Source organism: Lepus europaeus, chromosome 6 (assembly GCF_033115175.1).
Source record: "Lepus europaeus isolate LE1 chromosome 6, mLepTim1.pri, whole genome shotgun sequence".
Taxonomy (NCBI): Eukaryota; Metazoa; Chordata; class Mammalia; order Lagomorpha; family Leporidae; genus Lepus; species Lepus europaeus.
In genome coordinates this window covers 665,020-689,792 of record NC_084832.1, presented here as the reverse complement: position 1 = coordinate 689,792, position 24,773 = coordinate 665,020, and the positions used below count along the sequence as shown (strand labels likewise).

The 24,773-nt window shown below is 62.4% G+C and overlaps 1 protein-coding gene across 1 annotated transcript; it reads right to left on the bottom strand.

The window, feature by feature from the left end:
- Positions 1 to 666: 666 nt before the first annotated feature.
- On the bottom strand, positions 667 to 23,696 carry ADPRHL1 (ADP-ribosylhydrolase like 1). Its single transcript, XM_062195249.1, has 7 exons — positions 23,455 to 23,696; positions 18,989 to 19,153; positions 5,650 to 5,775; positions 4,777 to 4,917; positions 3,429 to 3,556; positions 2,829 to 2,961; positions 667 to 976 (listed from the first exon to the last, which is right to left on the bottom strand). Exons 1-7 carry the CDS (start codon positions 23,663 to 23,665, stop codon positions 819 to 821), a joined length of 1,062 nt encoding a protein of 353 aa, XP_062051233.1. The 5' UTR covers positions 23,666 to 23,696; the 3' UTR covers positions 667 to 818.
- Between the last annotated feature and the right edge of the window lie 1,077 nt (positions 23,697 to 24,773).

The window sequence follows — 24,773 nt, the reverse complement described above, 5'->3', positions numbered from 1 at the left end:
GACCCTGGGGCACCATCACTGAGGACCGTGGGTGGTGTGGACACTGGGGCACCCTCACTGAGGACCGTGGGTGGTGTGGACCCTGGGGCACCATCACTGAGGACCGTGGGTGGTGTGGACCCTGGGGCACCGTCACTGAGGACCGTGGGTGGTGTGGACACTGGGGCCGTCTCACTGAGGACCGTGGGTGGTGTGGACCCTGGGGCACCGTCACTGAGGACCGTGGGTGGTGTGGACACTGGGGCACCCTCACTGAGGACCATGGGTGGTGTGGACCCTGGGGCACCCTCACTGAGGACCGTGGGTGGTGTGGACACTGGGGCACCCTCACTGAGGACCGTGGGTGGTGTGGACCCTGAGGCACCATCACTGAGGACCATGGGTGGTGTGGACACTGGGGCACCCTCACTGAGGACCGTGGGTGGTGTGGACACTGGGACATCTCACTGAGGACCGTGGGTGGTGTGGACACTGGGGCACCGTCACTGAGGACCATGCGTGGTGTGGACACTGGGGCACCCTCACTGAGGACCGTGGGTGGTGTGGACACTGGGGCACCCTCACTGAGGACCGCGGGTGGTGTGGACACTGCGACGTCTCACTGAGGACCATGGGTGGTGTGGACACTGGGGCACCCTCACTGAGGACCGTGGGTGGTGTGGACACTGGGGCACCGTCACTGAGGACCGTGGGTGGTGTGGACCCTGGGGCACCGTCACTGAGGACCGTGGGTGGTGTGGACACTGGGGCACCCTCACTGAGGACCGTGGGTGGTGTGGACACTGGGGCCCGCTGCCTAGGAGGGAACCAGAGTAGCTTTACTTCTCCTCGGTGGACAGGCGGTAGAGGGCCGTGCCCAGGTCCTGCAGCCGTGCCTGGTGCTCCAGCCCCTGGTAGAGGCCCTTGGGGACAGCGTCCAGGCCGTACAGGAGTCCAAACAGGAAGCCGGCGATCGTGCCCGTGGCCCCACTCTCACCTGAAACGGCAAACATGGGCCCGTGCCAGTGCCACCCCCACGGCCTTCCCAGGCTGCCCACAGCCTGCCCCTCCTCCCTCACCGTGTCCCATGTCCCCTCCCGTCCCCCTCCAGGGACACCGCTGTGAAGGAGGCGCCACTCAGGCCCGCACACTGCCTCCCGCTCTGTCTTGGGGTCGGCGCTTGTGCAAGCTGCTCGACTCCCTTGGGATCCATCTTTCAAATTGGTGAAGATGGGAATGTGGAACGATCACTTATAGGTAGGCTTCCGAGATTTCCCGGCTGAGAATAATAATAACAAAAGAAAATACCGTGGGGAGCAGGCGTTTGGCCTGGTGGTTAAGCTGCCCAACCCCAGGTCAGAGTGCATGGGCTCAAGTTCCGGCCCTGCTCCTGCTAATGTGGCCCTGGGAGGCAGCAGTGGGGGCCCAGGTACCCGGGAGGCCTGGGGTGTGCTCCCAGCCCGAGGCTGCTGCAGGGGCTCGGGGTGTGAGCCGGGGATGGGAGTTCTCCGAGGGTCTGTGCCTCTCAGAGAAGCACTTCACCCCGCGTCTCTGGGGCTGGACCCCTCAGCACCTGTGATCACGCTTCCCCCGCCTCCACACTCAGGGCATCGCTGAGTTCTGTCCTTTTCACACACATCTGCTTGTGCGTACACGCACGCATACACGTGTACACACGTGGGAAAGAGAAGCTGGTCTTGATGAGGCTGGGGCTGCGGTGGGTAGGGGGAGGTGAGGGGCCACAGCAGGGGACTCCAGGAGTGGACACAGCCGGGGGCTGGCCCCGAGGGAAGGCTGGACACAGACCCCTGGCCGATGGGCAGACCAGGAGCCGCCTCGGCCGAGCCCTTGAGCTCTCGCCCCCGCCCTTGCTCCCTCCACCAGGACGCGCACTGGCCAGGGAGAAGTAGAGCCAGGGTTTGCTGGGCATCTCCCCACCCTGATTCCTATCTTCAGCTGTGCAACAAAGCTCTGTCCCACACAGAACTTTCTAGTAGGAGTGGACGGCAAAGCGTACAAGGCTGTACAGAGCACTTGCCCGGGGGCCCGGTCAGAGAGGACCTTTCTGAGCAGGGCCTCCCCCCAGGCTCTGCTGGGCCCCCTTGGCCATCTCCCTAGCCCATCACGTTGCCCGCATGCTTGCCCGCCTCAGTGACTTGGCATCCATCCCCTGTGCCCACAAAGGAGACTGCCCAGCACAACACCTCCGGCCCAGGCTCCTGTGTCCGACCCCACATGCCCCACTCAGGGCCTTCGTCCTGTCCTCGGCTGGGTGTCCCTGGATCCCCCAGAAGCTCCCGCACCTGGCCCCAGGCAGTGTTAGCGCCTCCTCCTGGCAGGAGAGACCAGACCCAGCCCTCGTGACAGTGCCTCTCCCTCCCGCCGGGGCCCTGCGAAACGTGGAGTGAGGCGCGTGCTTGCTATCGCACTTCAAGGGCACAGCACCCCAGGGGTGGTGCCACCCCAACCCAGGGCCCCTGATTCTAAACTGATCTGAGCTGTGCAGAGGCTGCAGAAGCAAGGAGGCGTGAGGAGGCCTCACAGACCCCACGTGGTCAGGGGGCAAACTCTGAGTCTCGAGCCGGGGCAGTGAGGGAGAGGAGCCCGATGGCCACCCTGCCCTCCTGAGCGCAGTGGGCTGGCCACTCCAGGGCAGGCGCCCGGAGCCTGTGGCGTCCCTGCAGGTGCATGCTGGGACAGTGGCCAGCAGGTCAGTCAGAGCCCTCCCAGAGCAGCTTCCAAATAGAAAGAAGCCACTGCTGGAGCCCAGAGGCTGCCCGCTCCATGTCTGGCCCCAGGACGCCCTGAGAGGACACTCAAAGCCCACGGCCCTGAGGGGGCCATCTCACCTCCATGGAACATGGCACGGCGACATAGCTCGTCCCAACTGCTGCCTGCAGCGAGGAGGGCGTCGTAGGCTATCATGGGGGCATCGTGGCCTCGTCGTCCCCCTCGGCCCTCAGAGCTCCACTTCTTGTAGGTCTGAAGAGGTAACCCAGGTCAGAAGCAGAGACATCAGTGTGTGTCACAGCAATGTGCGTCAGAGCAACGTGTGTCCCCACAGGCTGTCACTCGCTCATTAGCCCCAGTCACCCATCCATTTATCGTCCATTCGTCCCTCCCTCCTTTCTCCCTCCCTGCCTGCATCCCTCCATCCATTCCTCTGTGTATCTAGCTATCTAGCCTTCCATCCGTCCATCCACCCACCCACTCATCCACCTGTTCACCCACTCTCATCCATCCACCCACCCACTCATCCACCTGTCCACCCATTGACCCACTCACTCATCCACCCACCCACCAATCCATCCATGCATCCACTCCTCCACCCGTCCACCGTTCCACCCACCCACTCGTCCATCCATGCATCCATTCTCCGCCCCCTTGTTTGCCCCTGTTGAGCACCAAAGCAGTGCCAGGCCTTGTCCCAGTGTGGAGGCGACACTTGCCTTGTCTCTCTCCTCTGCGTCATAGTTGTCAGGAAAGACGGCTTTGTTCTCTGTGTCTTCACTGATCTTTCTTTCCTCCAAATAAAACTGCCACTTAGCTTCGAAGTAAAACCAGTGCTCCTGGTATTCTAAGGGGAAGAAGAGAGCGACCGTGTCGGAGGTGATGGCCGTCCAGCCGCAGTGGACGAGGGAGGGAGGCAGGGTGTCTCCCTCCGTCTGCAGGTGCACAAAGCGCTGGGCTCCTGCTGCTGCACAGTTGCTGCACACTGAGCAACTGTGCCAGGAACACGAAAACGCTGGCTCCTGCCGCTGGTGTGAACAGGAAGGGAGCAGCAATGGGTGGAAGTCAGGCTCCAGAATCGCTCAACTCTCTCCTCAAACGAGGGCGGCCGCGGAAGGCTTTCAGTGTATCCTCCCCAAATTCTGAACCTGCACTTCTTCGTGAACTGAACACTGTGTCTGCCACGTTGGGAGGGAGGGGCTTCGCTGTTCCGGATAATGGCTCTCGGTCTAAGCCCTAGAGATGTCAGGAGGCTGAAGACCATCGTAGGAGGCTGCTGGCCCAGCAGAGTTGACAACACAAAGTCACCGTCCTCAGCCTCCGGGGAGCTGCAGGTGGAGCCGGGCACTCAGCGCAGGCCTGCGTCGCCCCTCCCACCAGCTGTGCAGGGACACGATGGTGGTGACAGACCACCTGTCCACAGGAGCACGGAGCTGAGATCAGATCGGGGGTGGGGCGGGGCGGCCACAGAGGGACGCTGGCTCCTGCTGTGTCTTCCTGGCCACAGCAGACCAGGAGGTCCCAGGACGGGTGCTGGGACGAGGGTGCAGGTCGCCCTGGGACTCAGGTCTCCGGGAATGCTGGGCTGACTTTGGCTTCACAAAACCCAGGCAACGTGAGGTGAAGAGGGGGCACTCGGGATGAGGAGGTGTGCGGTCCACCACCCCCGGACGTTGGCCTGGGGGAGCCCAGCACTGCCCTGGCCGGGGGAAGCTCGGCTGGCGGACTCGCAGTGCTCTTCCAGTAGCCAGGGGCAGGGCGGGGCACTGGGCTTGAGGGAGGGGCCCCTGGGCCCCTGGGCCCAGCTGTGCAATCAGCCCTGGGAAGGAAGCCAGCTCCTCTCGGGAGAGAGCAGGGGTGGGTGGGTGGAGTCTGCAGATCTCGGGGACCTGGGAGGAAGCACCGCCCTAAGCAGGTCACCCGTGGCCTGAGGAGGCCAGCTCCGTCCACACTGACGGGACGCGGGTTCTCTGGGCTCCACGGCTGGGGGCGGGGAGGAGCCGTGTCTGCACAGGCTGCACTGAGATCCACAGTGGGGCGAGTGACAGGGGCGGGAGGCCGGCTCACCTGCCATGTGCCGGATGGTCCTCTTGCAGTAGTCCTCGGCCCGCGGGAGCACCCGCACCATGTCACGCCCCCACTGCACCAGCGGCTTCCCTTGCACGGCGTACGACACAAACAGGGCCGTGCACAGGGACCCCAGGAAGCCTGGAGGTCGAGGAGAGAAAGACGGTGCTGTCACTCAGTGCCAGCCCACTGGGTCCTGCTCAGACCGGCATGCGGATGGCGCCGAGGGATGGCACGGTCATGGTGTAGCGGCACTGAGGGTGGCGGTGGTGATGGTGCCAGCCGCTGATGGCTGCAGTGAGGCTGACGGTAGTGCTGGTCACAGCAGCCATCGTGGTCAGGGAGGGCCGCAGTAGAAAGGGTGGCGACCCCAGTGACACCAGCTGTGATGGTGTCAGTTCTACTGGTGGTGTTAGCCGCCCAGCCTGCCCTCCCGGGAAGACCGCTGCTTCCCTATCAGGGTGGCTGGGTGTGGAGAAGGCCCAGGAGGCGGCCGGCCATGCCGCAGGGACCCCAGGGAAGCCTAGGGTCTTCTCACACAGCCCAAGAAGGGGCATGCGCTCCCTCACTACAGTCACCTTGTAACAGGCGAGGGAACTGAGGGGCGGGGCTGGGGGGGCTGGCCGAGCCCGCTCCCTGGGCTCACAGCCGACAGCATGATGTCAACCAAACCAGGTCCCCGATGCCAGCCTGGCTTCACCAGGGCCCCATCACCAACACCAATGAGAAGTCTTTCCCTTGTACACTTTCTCCAACATCACCACACTCAGCGTCAGTCCCACTTTTAAGTTGAAAACATTAAAAACCGTCAAGCCCCCCACGAATCCGCAGTCCCATGGGAAGGCCGGGGTGGCCCCGCCGGCAGCTCGGTACCTGTGGGGTGGTTGTGGGTCATCCTGCCGCACTCGATGCTGACCTCGATGAGGGTGTCCAGCCGCTCAGGCTTCCAGTACCTCAGGCCGATGCACATGGCTTTGGTGGCTGCTCCGAATCCCGAGCCTGCGTGCGACAGGGACACCTGGGTTCACACTGCTGCTCCAACGGTCCCACCTCTGACAGCCTGGCCTCACAAATACTTCAAAAAGTGCAAAACTGCGTGTAACAACGCGCTCGCCAGAGTGTGACTTAAACGAGTGGCCGACAGGTGAACCGCCAGGCGGCCAGCACGGAGGTCACGCGGCACCCTCATGCTGGGACGTGGCCCGGCTGTTGAAAACGGGGTTTCCTTGGCCGAGGACGTGCTGGTGAAAGACTTGTACCTGCCTCCGGGAAGTGTGAGCGCAGAGCTGTGTGCCTGGTGCGCTTCCGTCGGAGCTGAGTGTTCTTTTTGTTTTAATGAAGACTTACTTTATTTATTTGAAAGGCAGAGTTACAGAGAGGGATGGAGGACACAGAGACAGGTCTTCCATCTGCTGCTTCCCTCCCCCAGTGTTCACGATGGCCGGGGCTGGGCCAGGCTGAAGTCAGGAGCTTCTGGGTCTCCCATGTGGGTGCAGGGGCCCAAGCACTTGGGCCATTTTCCACTGTTTCCCAGGCCATTAGCTGGGAGCTGGATCAGAAGTGGAGCAGGCGGGACTGGAACCAGCACCCATAGGGGATGCCAGATGTTGCAGGTGGCGGCTTTACCCGCTACACCACAACACCTGCTCAGGGTGAGCGTTATCCTAACAGAATGAGGGGCATGCGAGGTTCGACAGGTGTCCCCTGTGACGCCACGCCTGGTCACAGAGTGACCCTGTCCAGCGGCCGGCAGCTGTCCCAGGCCCTTGGCCCTCCCAGCAGGCACCGATCTGCCCGGGCACAGCTGCACGTTCTCGGGCTTTATACAGTCACACAGAGCGCAGCGCACTCTCCCCTCGCTCTGTCTCTCAGCAGCAGTGTTCCAGCGTCCCCTTTTCATGGGTGGCCACTGTCTGGGTCGACACGGGGGTGTTCCCCATGTACCTGTTGGTGGACGTGTGGGCGGGCTGTTTCTTTCTTTCTTTTTTTTTTTTTTAATATTTATTTATTTGAAAGTCAGAGTTACAGAGAGAGGAGAGGCAGAGAGATAGAGAGAGAAGTCTTCCACCCGCTGGTTCACTCCGGCTGCAATGGCTGGAGCTGCGCCAGTCTGAAGCCAGGAGCCAGGAGCTTCTTCTGGGTCTCCCACGTGGGTACAGGGGCCCAGGTACCTGGGCCATCTTCTACTGCTTTCCCAGGCCATAGCAGAGAGCTGGATTGGAAGTGGAGCAGCTGGGACTTGAACCGGTGCCCATACGGAATGGCAGCAGTGCAGGCAGTGGCTTTACCGGCTACACCACAGCACCAGCCCCAGCGGGCTGTTTCAGTCTGGGGCCATTACCAACAGAGCTGGCGGGGACACGAGGCACCAGTGGGTGTGGCTTTGTTTTCTCTTAGGTGAGTGCGTAGTCGGGGAGAGTCCCAATCACATTTCCATTTTTTAAGACGCTTCCAAGCTGGCTTCTAAGGGGGTGACCCATCCCTAGTGACTGCTGGCTGCTGCTCCACACCCGGGGACACTCGCCGTGCTCCGTCTTCCTCACCCCAGCCGTCCCGTGGGCACGCAGGGTGCCCATTGTGGATTTACCTGACACAGGATGCTGAGCGGGTTGGGCGCTCACGTGCCGGCTGTGCGTCGTCTTTGGCAAGGACAGGCCTCTGCCCACCCTCTGTGCGCCCGCAGTGCCGCGCCGGCCGGGCTCCTGCCCAGTCGCCTCTGCCCGCCCTCTGTGTGCGCCTGCAGTGCAGCGCCGGCCGGGCTCCTGCCCAGTCGCCTCTGCCCGCCCTCTGTGTGCGCCCGCAGTGCCGCGCCGGCCGGGCTCCTGCCCAGTCACCTCTGCCCGCCCTCTGTGCACCCGCAGTGCCGCGCCGGCCGGGCTCCTGCCCAGTCGCCTCTGCCCACCCTCTGTGCGCCCGCAGTGCCGCGCCGGCCGGGCTCCTGCCCAGTCGCCTCTGCCCGCCCTCTGTGTGCGCCTGCAGTGCCGCGCCGGCCGGGCTCCTGCCCAGTCGCCTCTGCCCGCCCTCTGTGCACCCGCAGTGCCGCGCCGGCCGGGCTCCTGCCCAGTCGCCTCTGCCCGCCCTCTGTGTGCGCCCGCAGTCAACGCCGACCGGGCTCCTGCCCAGTCGCCTCTGCCCGCCCTCTGTGTGCGCCCGCAGTGCCGCGCCGGCCGGGCTCCTGCCCAGTCGCCTCTGCCCGCCCTCTGTGTGCGCCCGCAGTCAACGCCGACCGGGCTCCTGCCCAGTCCTGGCCGCCCTCCCATCCTTTCAACAGCGCTGCCTAGAGAGCGGAGGGGGGTTTGGGAGCCCCCTCCTCATCAGTTCTCCGAAGATTGCGTTCACCAGGCGTTGGGGGCGTTCGGCGGGGAGGCCACAGGTGCCCGTTTGCTTGGTGACCTCCTTCCTCGGAGGGGCCACTTCCTGTGGCGGGACGGCCGGGGTTTGTGTCTTTCGCGGAATGTGTCCATTTCACGCGAGCTGGCGTGACGTTGCCAGTGTTTCCTCGTCCGTGGCTCCCGCGGAGCCTGCAGCCGGCTCCCTCTCCCGGTGGCGGCGGTGTCATTTGTGGTGTCCCTGGTTCGTCGGCCCGTCCTGTGAGAGGATCCTATCCTTTCTGATCGTCAAGAACCAGCTTTTGGCTCCATTGACTCCATTCTGGAACTCATTATTCCCTGGCTTCTGCTGCCTTGGGGCCTAGTTTGCTCTTATTTTTCTAGTTCTGTAGAGCGAGAAGTGAAGTGGCTGGTGCGCCGCTCGCTGAGTCTGCTGCGCTGGGACTTGTCCGCTTCGCACGCGGCACTGTCGGTTTGCTCTGTGTCTGGGGTCTCTGGGCGCTGAACACGTAGGTTTGTGCTGGGCTCCTGAGAGCCCGCCCCTTCCCTGATGAGACCGCCCTCTTCACCCCGGCGCAGTCTTGGCTCTGCCGCTCGCTGTGTGTGGCATCGGCCCAGCACCGCGCCTGTCTTCCGGGTACCCGTGCACCTTCATGTGGGGCTGCGGCTGGGCTTGCTTCTCCCTCCAGGCTGACGGCTCCGATGCTGCATGGGATCCTGAGCCCCCCTAGGGTCGATGCCAGTATCGCCGGGCTGGGATTCAGCCCGTTGCTGGCTTGTTTTCCATGGGCTTCACCTGTCGCCCTCGGGCGCTGTCCTGCCAGTGCGGGATTCGGTGTTGTCTGAAGGATTCAGCGTGAGCCCTTCTGTTGCTGCTTGTGGTCTCCGTGGAGGCTTGGGCTTCCGTGCGCATCCCTAACTCGTTACTGCCCACATGGTTTGAGCCCTGGGAGGCTTCTCTCACCCACGTGGGAGACCTGGATGGAGTCCTGCCTCCTGGCTTCAGCCATGGCCCAGCTCAGCTGTTCAGGCATCCGGGGGGTGTGAGCCAGAGGTGGGCTCTCTCTCACACCTGCCCGTGTGACTGCAGCTCCACTCTCTCTCTCACACCTGCCCGTGTGGCTGCAGCTCCACTCTCTCTCTCTCACACCTGCCCGTGTGGCTACAGCTCCACTCTCTGTCTTACACACCTGCCCGTGTGGCTACAGCTCCACTCTCTCTCTCACACCTGCCCGTGTGGCTACAGCTCCACTCTCTCTCTCTCACACCTGCCCGTGTGGCTGCAGCCCACTCTCTCTCTCTTACACCTGCCCGTGTGACTACAGCTCCTCTCTCTCTCTCACACCTGCCCATGTGACTACAGCTCCACTCTCTCTCACACCTGCCCGTGTGACTACAGCTCCACTCTCTCACACACCTGCCCATGTGGCTACAGCTCCACTCTCTCTCTCTCACACCTGCCCGTGTGGCTACAGCTCCACTCTCTCTCACACCTGCCCGTGTGGCTACAGCTCCACTCTCTCTCTCACACCTGCCCGTGTGACTACAGCTCCACTCTCTCTCTCACACCTGCCCGTGTGGCTGCAGCTCCACTCTCTCTCTCTCACAGCTGCCCGTATGGCTACAGCTCCACTCTCTCTCTCACACCTGCCCGTGTGGCTACAGCTCCACTCTCTCTCTCTCACAGCTGCCCGTGTGGCTACAGCTCCACTCTCTCTCTCTCACACCTGCCCGTGTGGCTACAGCTCCACTCTCTCTCTCTCACAGCTGCCCGTGTGACTACAGATCCACTCTCTCTCTCTCACACCTGCCCGTGTGGCTGCAGCTCCACTCTCTCTCTCTCACACCTGCCCATGTGGCTACAGCTCCACTCTCTCTCTCTCTCACACCTGCCCGTGTGGCTACAGCTCCACTCTCTCTCTCTCACACCTGCCCGTATGGCTACAGCTCCACTCTCTCTCACACCTGCCCGTGTGGCTACAGCTCCACTCTCTCTCTCACACCTGCCCGTGTGGCTACAGCTCCTCTCTCTCTCTCACACCTGCCCATGTGGCTGCAGCTCTACTCTCTCCCCTTCTTCCTGATGGACCGACCTCCTTTAGACTTTCTCCCAGCGACTGCCGCTGGCGCCGTCTGCAGCCCTGAGAAAGGCCGCTCGCCTTCATCCCTCACTCCTACCTGAAGTCGTTCCCGGCCAGCCCCGGATGAGGGGCTCCCCTCTGTCCTCCCCGTGCTGTCCCTCTGCCGCCTCCGTGTCAGCCGCTCGGAGCGGTTTGACTGCTCTGTGCCTGGTGTGGTTCCCCTCGTGCTCCTCGCGCTGGGACGTGCGCGGTTTGACCGCAGTTTCCAGACATTTCTGGGGCTGTTCTGCGCTGTGGCAGGCGCTTGTGCAGTTTGGACCCCGGCTCTCTGTGTGGGCCACGCTGGGCAGTTCTGTTGCTGCTGCCTCAAGGGCACTGATCTTTTCTTTGAGATGTTTCTAGTGTTCAAGCTCAGACGTCAGAGTTCTCATCTCAAGGAGCGTGGTTCGGTCTCTGCGCCTTCCACGTCTCCACGTAGCTTTCAGAGCCTGGGGTCCCCGCCTGACCCTCCTAGGCCCCGTGTCAGCTCACGGCAGGTGCTACTGACTCTTCTCTTCATTCTCGGCTGTGTTCCCGTTCTTTGCACACCCAGTGAGATCTCAACCGAACGCCAGCCGTAGTGAATTTTCCTTTGGGGGTCCTGATATTTTCGTATCCCTACAGATGTGTTTGAGCTTTGTCTTGGGGTGCAGTTAATTTGCTTGGAAATAATTGACCTTTTCAAGTCTTGCTTTTTAAGCGTTGGGTCTCAGGGCTGGCGCTGCGGCCCAGTGAGTTAAGGCCCCGGCCTGCAGCGCCGACATCCCATATGGGTACTGGTTTTGTCCTGGCTGCTCCACTTCCAATCCAGCTCCTTGCTAATGGCCTGGGAAAGCAATGGAAGATGGCCCAAGTCCTTGGGCCCCTGCATCCACGTGGGAGACCTGGAAGAAGCGCCTGGCTTCAGATCAGCACGGCTCTGGCTACTATGGCCAGCTGGGGAGTGAACCAGCGGATGGAAGACCTCTCTGTGTCTCTACGTCTCTTTGTAACTCTGTCTTTCAAAATAATAAAAATAAATCTTTAAAAAAAAAAAAGACGAGTTGGGTCTCACTCTGAGGACCAGAGCAGCGTCCCTACAGTGCCCTGTGAACCGGGTGGCTTTGCTGGTGAGGACAGGTGCACTTCCTGGTCCGTGCAGGTGAAGAACCCTGGGAGCTGCTCCTGACTGGCGCGGGCTGCCCAGTGCCCGGCCAGATGCCCAAGGGACACTCAGCAGGCTCTGCCTCAGTGCCCTTCCCCGCACTGTGGCTTGGAGACCCCGGTGGTGACCCCGGCCATGGCTGGCCTCACGTCCCATCTCGGGATCTGTGCCATTCATGGGCTGATTCCAGCATCCAGGGCACCCATGTGCCCCAAAGCCTGATTCTCCGGTTGCTGCAGACGGAGGGTGTATCTGGGCCTCGTCATTCATTTTGGCAGACGTAGGGGTGTGCTTATTTTCACACTCAGGCACGGTGGTGCCCAGGGCTGGCAGAGCACACACTCAGGAGCCCACGCCGCGCGCTCCCTCACAGCCCTGTGCTTTCTAAGGGTTCTAGTGAAGAGGGCCTATTTTTATAATGGCAGTAACGTTCTAGAAAGTACTCTGGCGACAGAGGCTGTGATCACTCACTTTCTCCCATGAGCCACTTGGGCTGTGGCCCGAGAAGCCCCACAGATGCAGAGCTGCTGAAGTGGCCCCGTGGGGAAGCCGGGCAGATCTGGGTCCTGCTGCCTGCTGGCTGTGTTTTCACTTTGTCTAAAAGACAGAGAGCTCCAGGCTGCTGAGCCACTCCCCAGATGCCTGCACCGGCCAAGGCTGGACCAGGCTGAATGCAGGGGCCCAGAACCCAGGCTGGGTCTCCCATGTGTGTGGCAGGGACCCGAGCTCTTGCCCTCACTGCTGTGCCCTGGGTGTGCGTTGGCAGGAGCTGGACCCAGGACTCCGAGAGACGCTGGTGCAGGAGAGAAATCACTTCTTGAAGAAGCGTTCCCTCGGCCACCTAGCTCACGAGGGTGCTTTAAATGTTCAGGGAAGGGGCCAGTGTCGCGGCCTAGCGGTACAGCCGCAGACACCAGCATCCCTGTGGGTGCCGGCTCATGTCCCGGCTCCTTGCTGCTGGCCTGGGAAAAGCCGCAGAAGCCCTGCCACCGAGATGGGAGACCTGGAAGAGGCTCCTGGCTTCAGCCTGGCCCAGCCCTGGCCACTGCAGCCACTTGGGGAGTGAACCAGAGGTAGATGACTACTGCCGCCCCCCCCCCCCCGCCCCGCCATTGCAACTCTGCCTGGCAAATAAATAAATCTTAAAAAATGTTCATGGAAAAGTAGAATTAAAAATGTTTTGTTGTGAAACTTAAAAAACTCTGTGCACTTGTTTTTCTACAGAGTTTTTGAAGGCTCCATAAATCCCAGGCGTTGCATAGGATGAACAGACCGGGCAGAGCCAGCGCCGCTCTGCGTCATGGGGCCGGCTGGGGGTGGGGCGGTGCCCACCTTGCTTGCCTTGAATGCATGCAGATTGCTCTGGAATGTTCTAGAAGCTGTGCAGGTGTACAGTGATTCTGACCCTCGCGAGGAAGTTGGACGTGGCTGCTACCATGCCTGGGTTCAAGTCCCAGCTCTGCTCCTGACCCCAGCTTCCTGGGAGCGTGCACACTGGAAGGCGACAGTGAGGGCCCAACTGTGTCCCTGCCGCCACGTGGGGGATGGGATGGAGAGTCCCTAGTGCCCAGCTTTGGCCTGGCCGTTAGCGGGCATCGGTGGGGTGACTGGCAGGTGGGAGCTCTCTGTCTCTCTGCCTTTAAATACATATAAAAATACAAATGAAAATGACCGGCCCTTACCACCCGGGGTCCAAGGCAGTGTCTTCGCCCTCACAGGCTGAAGCATCTTGTTTGAGCCAATGGCTTTCAGCCCGGGGTCTTCCCTGGGTGGGAGAGCAGAGAAGGCCCAGGCCACGAGGGGCGGGGCAGGGTTCCCTCCCAGCCCCACGTTAGGGCTGTGGGCATCCGGGCACGGGGTAGCCATGGGAGTGTGAACACTTCCTCTCCCAGAACACCCAACTCACAGGGATAATAACACCGGTGCAGCTGTTCACACCATTGCTGTGTGGACGAAAGTGTAAGAATGGAAAAATCAACCGTGTTAAAAGGTGGTACGTTGGGGCCGGTGCTGTGGCACAGCAGGGTAAGCCACCTCGTACATCACCAGCATCCCATACCGGCACCGGTTCTAGCCATGCCTGTGCCACTTCCGATCCAGCTCCCTGCTAACGGCCTGGATGGCCTGGGAAGGCAGAGGAAGATGGCCCAAGTGCGTGGACCCCTGCACCCGCGTGGGAGACCTGGAAGAAGCTCCTGGCTTCAGCCTGGCTCAACCCTGGCTACGGTGGCCATTTGGGGAGTAGACAAGCAGATGAAGAGCCCTCTCTCTCTGCCTCTGCCTCGCAACTCCACCTTCAAATAAATAAATAAATAATCTAAAAAAGAAATGCTGGTGTGTGCCCCTGCGAGCTGCGCTATTTCAGTCTACATTATTTCAGCTCGCTGTCCTCCTTGGATCCTCTCTGAGCCTGCTTCCAGGCCCACGGTGGCTTCCTAGGAGGCTGTGGCGGGGGACTGTGTGGGGCGCCACCCCGTGAGCACGAGGCCTCCCGGGCACGGAGCCGAGGTCGGAGGCCAGGTCTTCTGATTCCAGGCTGCGTTCTTAAAATGAGCAGTATTTAAACTAGGCTTTTATAACAAGATTATACACGTGCATGGTGAAAATACAGAATGAGGGTCTGAAACAAAACCTAATTAGGAACCAAAAGCAGGAGTAAGCATTTGTCACAGCCGCTGTGACACACGCAGACCATGGGAGTGCCTGTCCACCGCCCAGCTCCCAGCTCATGGGCGGGGGGGCAGCAGCTGGTGGCTCAGGGTCTGGTGCCCACGGGGAGACCTGGGTGGAGTTCTGGGCCTGGTGAGCCGCAGCTGCTGCCGGCTTCTCTGTGTCTCTGCCTCTCGGATAAAATGAAAAAGCAACTGAAAACTAAACAAGGTTTAAAAAGCAAGAACTGCACTGCTTCCACAATTCCAGCCTCCACTGTGGAGTCTCGATTACCCTTAGAGAACGGCTCTAAGAACACACGTGTCTATGGTTGTGTGCACGCGTGTGCACAGCATGCAAGTCTGCGGGTCTATGATAGTGTGCTCATGTGTGGAACATGTGAATCTGCGCACATGCGTGCAGAACACGTGAGTCTGATAGTGTTCACATGTGTGTGCAGCACATGGGTCTATGAGAGTGAGCACATGTGTGTGGAACATGTGATCTGTGCACGCATATGCAGAACACACAAGTGTGTGCATGTGTGTACAGAACATGAGTTTATGACAGTGTGTGCAGAACATGTGAGTCTGTGGTTGTGTGCATCGTGCGGAACACACAAGTCTGTGACTGCATGTGTGTGCAGCAATGCAGATCTGTGATTGTGTGCAGGTGTGTGCAGAATACACAAGTCTGCGATGGCACCTGTGTGCGGTACATTCAAGTCTATATGTGCAGATGTGCCAAACATGCACACGTTCTGTACACGTGCAGAACGCACGAGTGTGCACACACATGTGCAAAACATGCAGTCTGTGCATGCACACATGTGTACAGAACATACAGTCCGTGTGTACATGTGTGTGTACAACTCTCCCTCTGTGCATCCTTTGGTGACAGAGCTGGGCTTGGGTCAGATGCACTGTGTGCAGCCTGCACGGGCAACCTCACCAGCATCCTAGGGAGTAGGGGCTGTACCGGGAGGGGCAGGTATAAATGACAGTGCACACGCAGCACCCTGGCAATGCAGTGCCCTGGCACACACAGCGCCCCGGCACATGCAGCACACCCTGGCACACGTAGCGCCCTGGCAATGCAGTGCCCTGGCACACACAGCACCCTGGCACACGCAGCGCCCTGGCACACGCAGCGCCCCGGCACACAGCGCCCCGGCACACGCAGCGCCCTGGCACACACAGCACCCCGGCACACGCAGCGCCCTCGCTGCTGCAGCCTTACCTCACCAGGAACATCCCAGCTGTCTGAAGGAAAACCGCCAGACCCATGCATGCATCCGCCCAGCGCTGATGGGCGACCCGGGCTCCCCTCGGAGGCTGGCGCTGCCTCCAGGCACAGGGAAGCTGTTTGCGCCTTAACTGCACCCTGGAGAGGGCCCTGGGCTTAGCCAACAGGGCCAGCGATGCCTTCCTGTGCTGTGCACCTGCCCACTCTGCCTCCGTGTCGTCTACACTGCCCACCCTGACTCCCATGTCCAGTCTACATTGCCCACCCTGACTCCCATGTCCAGTCTATACTGCCCACCCTGATTCCCTGTGTCCAGTCTACACTGCACACCCTGACTCCCCATGTCCAGTCTATACTGCCCACTCTGACTCCCTGTGTCCAGTCTACACTGCCCACACTGCCTCCTTGTGTCCAGTGTACACTGCACACCCTGACTCCCTGTGTCCAGTCTACACTGCACACCCTGACTCCCTGTGTCCAGTCTACATTGCCCACCCTGACTCCCGTATCCAGTCTACATTGCCCACCCTGAATCCCGTGTCCAGTCTACACTGCCCACCCTGATTCCCGTGTCCAGTCTATACTGCCCACCCTGATTCCCTGTGTCCAGTCTACACTGCCCACCCTGACTCCCTGTGTCCAGTCTATACTGCCCACTCTGACTCCCTGTGTCCAGTCTACACTGCCCACACTGCCTCCCTGTGTCCAGTCTATACTGCCCACCCTGACTCGCTGTGTCCAGTCTGCACTGCCCACCCTGACTCCCGTGTCCAGTCTACATGCCCACCCTGACTCCCTGTGTCCAGTCTACACTGTCCACCCTGACTCCCAGTGTCCAGTCTACACTGCTCACATAGCCTCCCTGTGTCCAGGCTACGCTGCCCACACTGCTGTTCCTGTGGTGTTAGTGGGCAGTCTGGTGCCCGTGGGAAGGCCACACCTAGACCTGCTGAGGGTCCCTGCCCTGCCCTAGGGGCCCTGGCCAACCTCTAAGCAGAAGCAGGCTGCGGTGTCGGGGCTAGCGCGGGCGGCAGGTTAGTCCAGGATCCTTGCCCTGCCCTGGGGCCCTGGCCAGCTCTGTGTGGAGGTGGACTGTGGTGTCGGGGCTAGCGCGGGCGGCAGGTTAGTCCAGGGACCCCGCCCTGCCCTAGGGGCCCTGGCCAGCTCTGTGTGGAGGCGGACTGCGGTGTCCGGCTAGCGCGGCGGCAGGTTAGTCCTTGCCCTGCCCTAGGGGCCCTGGCCAGCTCTGCGTGGAGGTGGACTGTGGTGTCGGGGCTAGCGCGGGCGGCAGGTTAGTCCAGGGTCCTTGCCCTGCCCTAGGGGCCCTGGCCAGCTCTGCGTGGAGGTGGACTGTGGTGTCGGGGCTAGCGCGGGCGGCAGGTTAGTCCAGGGTCCTTGCCCTGCCCTAGGGGCCCTGGCCTGCTCTGCGGACTGTGGTGTCGGGGCTAGCGCGGGCGGCAGGTTAGTCCAGGGTCCTTGCCCTGCCCTAGGGGCCCTGGCCAGCTCTGCGGACTGCGGTGTCCGGCTAGCGCGGCGGCAGGTTAGTCCAGGGTCCTTGCCCTGCCCTAGGGGCCCTGGCCAGCTCTGTGTGGAGGCGGACTGCGGTGTCCGGCTAGCGCGGCGGCAGGTTATCCTTGCCCTGCCCTAGGGGCCCTGGCCAGCTCTGCGTGGAGGTGGACTGTGGTGTCGGGGCTAGCGCGGGCGGCAGGTTAGTCCAGGGTCCTTGCCCTGCCCTAGGGGCCCTGGCCAGCTCTGCGTGGAGGTGGACTGTGGTGTCGGGGCTAGCGCGGGCGGCAGGTTAGTCCAGGGTCCTTGCCCTGCCCTAGGGGCCCTGGCCAGCTCTGCGGACTGCGGTGTCCGGCTAGCGCGGCGGCAGGTTAGTCCAGGGTCCTTGCCCTGCCCTAGGGGCCCTGGCCAGCTCTGCGGACTGCGGTGTCCGGCTAGCGCGGCGGCAGGTTAGTCCAGGGTCCTTGCCCTGCCCTAGGGGCCCTGGCCAGCTCTGCGGACTGCGGTGTCCGGCTAGCGCGGCGGCAGGTTAGTCCAGGGACTCCGCCCTGCCCTGGGGCCCTGGCCAGCTCTGTGTGGAGGTGGACTGCGGTGTCCGGCTAGCGCGGCGGCAGGTTAGTCCTTGCCCTGACCTAGGGGCCCTGGCCAGCTCTGTGTGGAGGTGGACTGTGGTGTCGGGGCTAGCGCGGCGGCAGGTTAGTCCAGGGTCCTTGCCCTGCCCTAGGGGCCCTGGCCTGCTCTGCGGACTGCGGTGTCCGGCTAGCGCGGCGGCAGGTTAGTCCAGGGTCCCCGCCCTGCCCTAGGGGCCCTGGCCTGCTCTGCGGACTGCGGTGTCCGGCTAGCGCGGCGGCAGGTTAGTCCAGGGTCCTTGCCCTGCCCTAGGGGCCCTGGCCAGCTCTGTGTGGAGGTGGACTGTGGTGTCGGGGCTAGCGCGGCGGCAGGTTAGTCCAGGGTCCTTGCTCTGCCCTAGGGGCCCTGGCCAGCTCTGCGTGGAGGTGGACTGTGGTGTCGGGGCTAGCGCGGCGGCAGGTTAGTCCAGGGTCCTTGCCCTGCCCTAGGGGCCCTGGCCTGCTCTGCGGACTGCGGTGTCCGGCTAGCGCGGCGGCAGGTTAGTCCAGGGTCCCTGCCCTGCCCTAGGGGCCCTGGCCTGCTCTGCGGACTGCGGTGTCCGGCTAGCGCGGGCGGCAGGTTAGTCCAGGGTCCTTGCCCTGCCCTAGGGGCCCTGGCCAGCTCTGTGTGGAGGTGGACTGTGGTGTCGGGGCTAGCGCGGGCGGCAGGTTAGTCCAGGGTCCTTGCCCTGCCCTAGGGGCCCTGGCCAGCTCTGCGGACTGTGGTGTCGGGGCTAGCGCAGGCGGCAGGTTAGTCCAGGGTCCTTGCCCTGCCCTAGGGGCCCTGGCCAGCTCTGCGGACTGCGGTGTCTGGCTAGCACGGGCGGCAGGTTAGTCCAGGGTCCTTGCCCTGCCCTAGGGGCCCTGGCCAGCTCTGTGTGGAGGCAGACTGCGGTGTCCGGCTAGCGTGGCGGCAGGTTAGTCCAGGGACCCCGCCCTGCCCTAGGGGCCCTGGCCAGCTCTGTGTGGAGGTGGACTGTGGTGTCGGGGCTAGCGCAGCGGCAGGTTAGTCCAGGGTCCTTGCCCTGCCCTAGGGGCCCTGGCCAGCTCTGTGTGGAGGCAGACTGCGGTGTCCGGCTAGCGTGGCGGCAGGTTAGTCCAGGGACCCCGCCCTGCCCTAGGGGCCCTGGCCAGCTCTGTGTGGAGGTGGACTGCGGTGTCCGGCTAGCGCGGCGGCAGGTTAGTCCTTGCCCTGACCTAGGGGCCCTGGCCAGCTCTGTGTGGAGGTGGACTGCGGTGTCGGGGCTAGCGCGGGCGGCAGGTTAGTCCAGGGTCCCCGCCCTGCCCTAGGGGCCCTGGCCTGCTCTGCGGACTGCGGTGTCCGGCTAGCGCGGCGGCAGGTTAGTCCAGGGTCCTTGCCCTGCCCTAGGGGCCCTGGCCAGCTCTGTGGACTGCGGTGTCCTGCTAGCGCGGGTGGCAGGTTAGTCCAGGGTCCCCCATCCTGCCCTAGGGGCCCTGGCCAGCTCTGCGGACTGCGGTGTCCGGCTAGCGCGGCGGCAGGTTAGTCCAGGGTCCCCCATCCTGCCCTAGGGGCCCTGGCCAGCTCTGCGGACTGCGGTGTCCGGCTAGCGCGGCGGCAGGTTAGTCCAGGGTCCCCGCACACCAGCTGACCCTTTTCGTTGAAAGGTGTGTGCCAGGCCAGGAGGTAGTTGTCTGGCTTCAGCTGCGAGCAGCCTTCAATCGTGGCTGGGTCTGGCCGCCGTTCTGGAAGCTTCTCAATGACCTCCACGTAGCACCTCACCATCTCGCGGTACAGGTCGTCCAGGCACCAATAGTCTGAGGGGAGTGGAGAGCAGCGTGTCAGGTGCGGAGCTGTGGAGGAGTACCACCTGCCCCGCCTCCCGTGGGGTGGGGCTGCTCTGCGGGGACCCCGGCCCCCCTCCCAGCTGCAGAGACGAGGGAGGTTCTAGGGACCTGTCACAGCCGAGCCTGCTCCCTGGGGACATTCAGCTGGGAGACAGTCACTCTAGATGTTCTTTTTATTTCTGAAGACTTGTTTTATTTATTTGAAGGGCAGAAGGACTGGTGCTGGCGGGGAGAGCTTCCATCCACTGGTTCATGCCCCAGGTGGCCCGGACAGCCAGGGCTGGGCCAGGCTGCAGCCAGGAGCCAGGAGCTTCCTCCAGTCTCTCACGTGAGTGCAGGGGCCCAAGCACTTGGGCCATCTTCCATTGCTTTGCCAGGCACATTAGCAGGGAGCTGGATGGGAGGAGGAGCAACCAGGGCTTAAATTGGCGCCCACACGGGATGGCGGCGCTGCAGGGGAAGGCGTAGCCCACTACGCAGCAGCCCCGGCTCCCCTAGGTTTCCGACATTATGGGTGGCTGCTGCACGCATCAGAGACATACGTGAGCACCTGGAGCAGAACTCAAGACCCTGTATCTGCGCTGCTGGCCCCGTCCTGGCGGGAACGGGGGGGAGCCGCATTCCACCTGCTCTCCGGTGATGAAGTGGTGTCTGGGATGGGGCCGGCTCCCTGTCTCCCTGGACACCCTGTGCCTGCACAGCCAGCCAATGCCACACCACATCCCCAGCCCACAAGAGCCACCCTGGGGACAAATACGGCCCCAGCCCCTCCCCACAGGTGCAGGTCCTCGCCTTCTCCAGGTGGCGCTCCGGGACCTGCTGCGTCCCGCCCAAGGTGGAGCTCATCAATGGGTTTAAACACTTGTTTCTTGAGTGGCAGAGAAACAGAAAGAGCCCTCGTCTGCTGGTTCACTCCCTAAATGCTCACGACGGCCAGACTGGGATTCCACCTGGGTGTCCCCTGTGGTTGCAGTGACCCAGGTTCCTGAGCCCCACTGTGGCCTCTCTGGGTGCACATTTGCAGGAAGCTGGAAGCCGGAGCAGAGAAGGGTTGCAGCCAGGCTCAGACAGGGGATGTGGGCGTCTTGACCGCCAGGCTGAACGCCTGCCTGCCAGTGGATGCTGACTGCCAAGCTGTGTGTGTGATCTTGGCCCTGTCGGTCCACAGCATGGCGGACAGAGGGCCACGCATCCTCTAGCACACCAGGGAACAGGCCACGGCTGGTGATGCAGGAGCAGGGCGCACCTGCCGCTGTCCCCTGAGAGCAGCCACGCACTTGCATGCTGAGTGAGCTCCAACTCAGGGCTTTGGGGCTGACTCCAAGAAGCAGCCGTGTCTTCCCGTGCTGGTGGGCACCTTGTCTCAGGGTGGAAAAAAGCAAGAGACCAGGGAGCAGGCCTTGCCCAGAGCTTCCCGTGGTAGAGCCGGGCTGGAGACAGGTTGGGAGGAACGAGGGCTGCAGGCCACATGGGAGGGTGGACACCGTGGCCCTGCAGGAGTGAGATCAGCTCTGAGTGCACACAAGCCCTGTGCCAGCAGCGTGGGCTGGGCCCGTCCACTCTGCAGCCCACGGGCCGTGGCTCTCGGCAGCAGCATGATCTGCTCACAAGCAGCCTCTCTCCACTGTGTCCTTAGCCAGCCAGACCCTTCTGAAGGCCCTCACACAATTCCCTTTGTTCTGGAATCAGATACATAGAATGTACTGGGGGCTGGCACTGGTGTAGCGGGTAAAGCCGCAGCCTGCAGTGCCGGCATCCCATGTGGGCACTGGTTCGAGTCCTGGCTTCTCCATGTCCGATTCAGCTCTCTGCCATGGCCTGGGAAAGCAGTAGAAGACGGCCCAAGTGCTTGGGCCCCTGCATCCACGTGGGAGACCCAGAGGAAGCTCCTGGCTCCTGGCTTCAGATCAGCCCAGCTCTGGCCATTGCAGCCATTTGGGGAGCAAACCAGCAGATGGAAGACCTCTCCCTGTCTTTCCCTTTCTCTAACTCTGCCTTTCAAATAAAATAAATAAATTTTTTTTAAAAGTCTGTACTGAACTGAATTTAGTTGTTTTAAAAAGCCCATTAAATATATCAACAGAAAGCATGGTCTTGGCAGTTAGGATTGAACTAGAAACGCGTGTGCGAAGTTGCTGTGCCTGGGGCTGGCGTTGTGGCACAGTGGGTAATGCTGCCGTCTATGGCGCCAGCATCCCATATGGGCGCTGGTTCAAGTCCCAGTAGCTCCACGTCCAATTCAAGTCCCTGCTAATGCGCCTGGGAAAGTAGCGGAGGATGCCCCAAGCACTTGGGCCCCCACACACACGTGGGAGACCCAGAATAAGCTCCTGGCTCCTGGCTTTGTTCTAGCCCAGCCCGGGCCATTGTGGCCGTTTGGGGAGTAAACCATCAGAGAGAAGACCTTTCTTTCTCCCTGTAACTCTGACTTTCCAATAAATAAATAAATAAATAAGGAGCGTTTCTGTTTTGTGACGCAGCCACCTTACGCTTCTCCGTGTCACCTCTTGGTTGCTTAACAGATACTCAGTTCCCGAGACTGCCTTTGGCTCCCCTGACGCACGCGGGGTCGAAGAGGCCGAGCACCAGCGGGGCTGCACCCCCCGCCCTCCCGCCAGCCCCCCACAGCCCTGGGCTAGTCGGTGGTGCCAAGCCGGGCCCAGAGCTTGCCCTCAGGGGACACAAGCCTTCGCCGGACGCCTGCCCTGGCGAGATTCAGGTGCCTCGGCGCCGTGAGCACCGTGTTCGGCGCGGTATGCACGGCGCCACTGACGCAGCCTGCTGGGCACGGGACGCTGCTCCTTCCTGCTTGCTTCAGCTCTCTGCCCTGCTCAGAGACACGCCCCACACCGGAGGCCACACGGCTGCCTTCCCCGGGGAGTCACAAGCAGAACTTGGGCAGCGACCCCAAGATGTAGCTGCCCGCGTGAATGCCTGGCCTTGGAAAACGGAAAACCATTGCACATGGCGTCCCCTAAAATATGTGCATGGCCCTGGGGGCCCCGGGGGTGGGAGAAAGCTCGAGAACGTGGCGGTGAGGCGCCAGGCTCTGGGCGCTCCCAACACCAACCTCCTGTGGCTGCCTGTGTGCGTCAGCTCCTTCTCCTGTCGGATGGTGACCAAGTCGGCCTCCAGCCCCCCTGGGGGGTAGGGAATGGCTTGCAGGACACATGGCCGTCAGCCAGTGCCTGGACACGCAGCACCATGGGAGTCGGCTCCTGCCACACTGGCCCAGCTCCTGCCACCCTCTTCTGGGGGCTAGGATCTGTTAAAAACACTGGGCTGCTTGGAAAGTGACTTTCAGTGAAATGTAAACTTGATTTTCAGCGAGTTGGGAGAATCGCTTACCTCGCGGAGGAGCGAGGGATTCGGGGGCCCTGCTGAGTGCTGGCCTAATCCGGCTCCACCATGACCGCCATGACGCCCTCTCGTGGGGGCTGATTCTCCTCGGAAGCCAGTGCACCCCCCCCCCCCGCCGTGAGTGCTGCTGACCCAACCTCAGGGGCTCAGCGGGCCCCCAGCAGGACCAGACACTGGGCTGCAGGCTGTGACGCTCACCAGGCGCTGACAGAGAGCAGGACGCGCGGGGGCCAGCACATATGTGGGATCGCCAGGCCCAGCGCCAGACACGGGGAGCCGCGCTCGGGGTGGGGGCTGGGGGGAGTGTGCTGCAGGACCGACGACGGTGGCCATGTGCAGCAGCTTGACCCACAGGCCTTCCCGTCCTGCACCGGCTCTGCTTGGGGGGTGTGCCTGACCACCAAGGCTGCTGGGGGACCGCTGTGGCCCTGAGACTGCGGGCGACCTCAGGGACTGGAGGGCGGCTTCATCGCCGCCTCCCGGTTGGGTGCCTCAGCCCATCGGCACGCCCCAGCTCTCCCTAGCTATTTAGGGACGCAAGGCCGACGGCATTCCTGCAGAATGACCACACAACTAAACTGAGCTGTCCACAGCAGGCGAGCCAGTCCCATTCACTTAGCGGCTGCCCTCGGGGCTCACCCTGCAGTGCGGGGGGGAGAGCGGGGCGTGACGCCTGCTGTCCCATCCACTTCCACAGCACACCTAAAGAAACTTTGTCCCCCCCGCCCCCAACTCCATCAACCTTGTACCATTTTCGAGAGGCCGTTCACACACGAGCTGCCCCGGCTGGCGGCGCTGCCACCTGATGCACCGGGCTCAGGGTGCCCAACCACACTATCTGAGTGTCGGACTTCAACGGCTCCCTCACTGACCGCACGGCTCACAGCTCTGCACAGCCGCGCCCGGCCTACCTGTGGTGAGGGCCTCCGCGGTGGCCATGTGCATGATGGTGTTGTCGCTTACTGGCCACTGCTCTGGGGAGAGCACGAGCTGGTCCAGCCCTCCGCTCCGCTGCAGCTCGCTCTGCACCGAGCCCGCGGTGCTGTTCTCCCTGCAGAAGTTGCTGTAGCCCAGGGCGTCGCCAGCAGCCCCCAGCAGCATTGCAGCCTTGAACTTCTCCATCGATGGGGCCGGGGACGGCAGCTGCGGCTGCGGCCTTTGTCCCTGCCTCTGCTGCCTTCGGCCAGCGACGCTGACATTTATACTGTCACTCTGCTGTCAGCGCGTCCTCTAAGTGGCTGGACGTTCCTTTCTTGTGTGCTGGTGCCACCAATGAGCTTGGATCCCACCACGTGGGAGGTGTCAGGTTCCCTGGCGTCCGGAGCACAGCAGCTGCGGGCTCCTCTGTGAGCTGAGCCGTCCCTCGCAGCAGGAGGCGTGTGCACATGTGGGCAGCCGGGCCTTTCGCTGCACGAGGCCCGCGCCCACTGCCCCGCTCACCCGTTGCCTCTGGCTCTCGCCTTTCCCAGAAACTGCAAACAGATGCGTCTACCTTGCCACAGACTAGATTTTCCAGAAATTGCTAGAACCGCCGTGTGGCCTGTGCCTGCTGCTCTGTCCCAGCGAAGCCCTGCCCACCTCTGGTTTCCTCTCTTAGGAAGCCTTTTTCTTTCCATGTTGGGGATAGAAAACGTGTAAAAGGGTTGCAGAAGCGAAGTGTCCTCCACACAAGGCTGTGGTTGGGAGGCGGTGGTGACTCTGGCCACCTCAGGGCCTCACGCACTGAGCCCTGCCAGGCTGTGAGGAGGACGCAGGTGCAGCAGGGTCATTACCCCACCCCAGCCCCGGAGGGGGCCACGCCGCCCTCCCACCTCCCTGGGGATCCGCTCTCGGTTCCAGAGCAGAAGGAAATACACTGTGAAAATAAAACTTCTTGGTTACAGCAAGACAGCGAGCTGCCCTGCAACACGTGGTGCGGTGTCAGGGCTTGGGAAGCCGGGGTTCTGGAGCTGGAGCCAGGCGCCCAGCCTGCTCCAGGGCACTCGCCGTCCCGGGCCAGGTCTCCTGCCGGCCTTCACTGAGAACACCCTGGAACAATCCCCACGGCCTGAGCTCCAGCGGCAACACTGAGATGAGCTCACCGGTTTCCGCGTTCGGGCACAGGAACCGCGGCTGTGGTGTGAAGTTCGCTCCGGCCCCGCGGGGCAGAGAACACACGTGCTGCCCGTGAGCTCTACGCTGTTCCACAGCGTGCACTACGTCAGAGACAGGACAGCGTCAGCCAGGCACT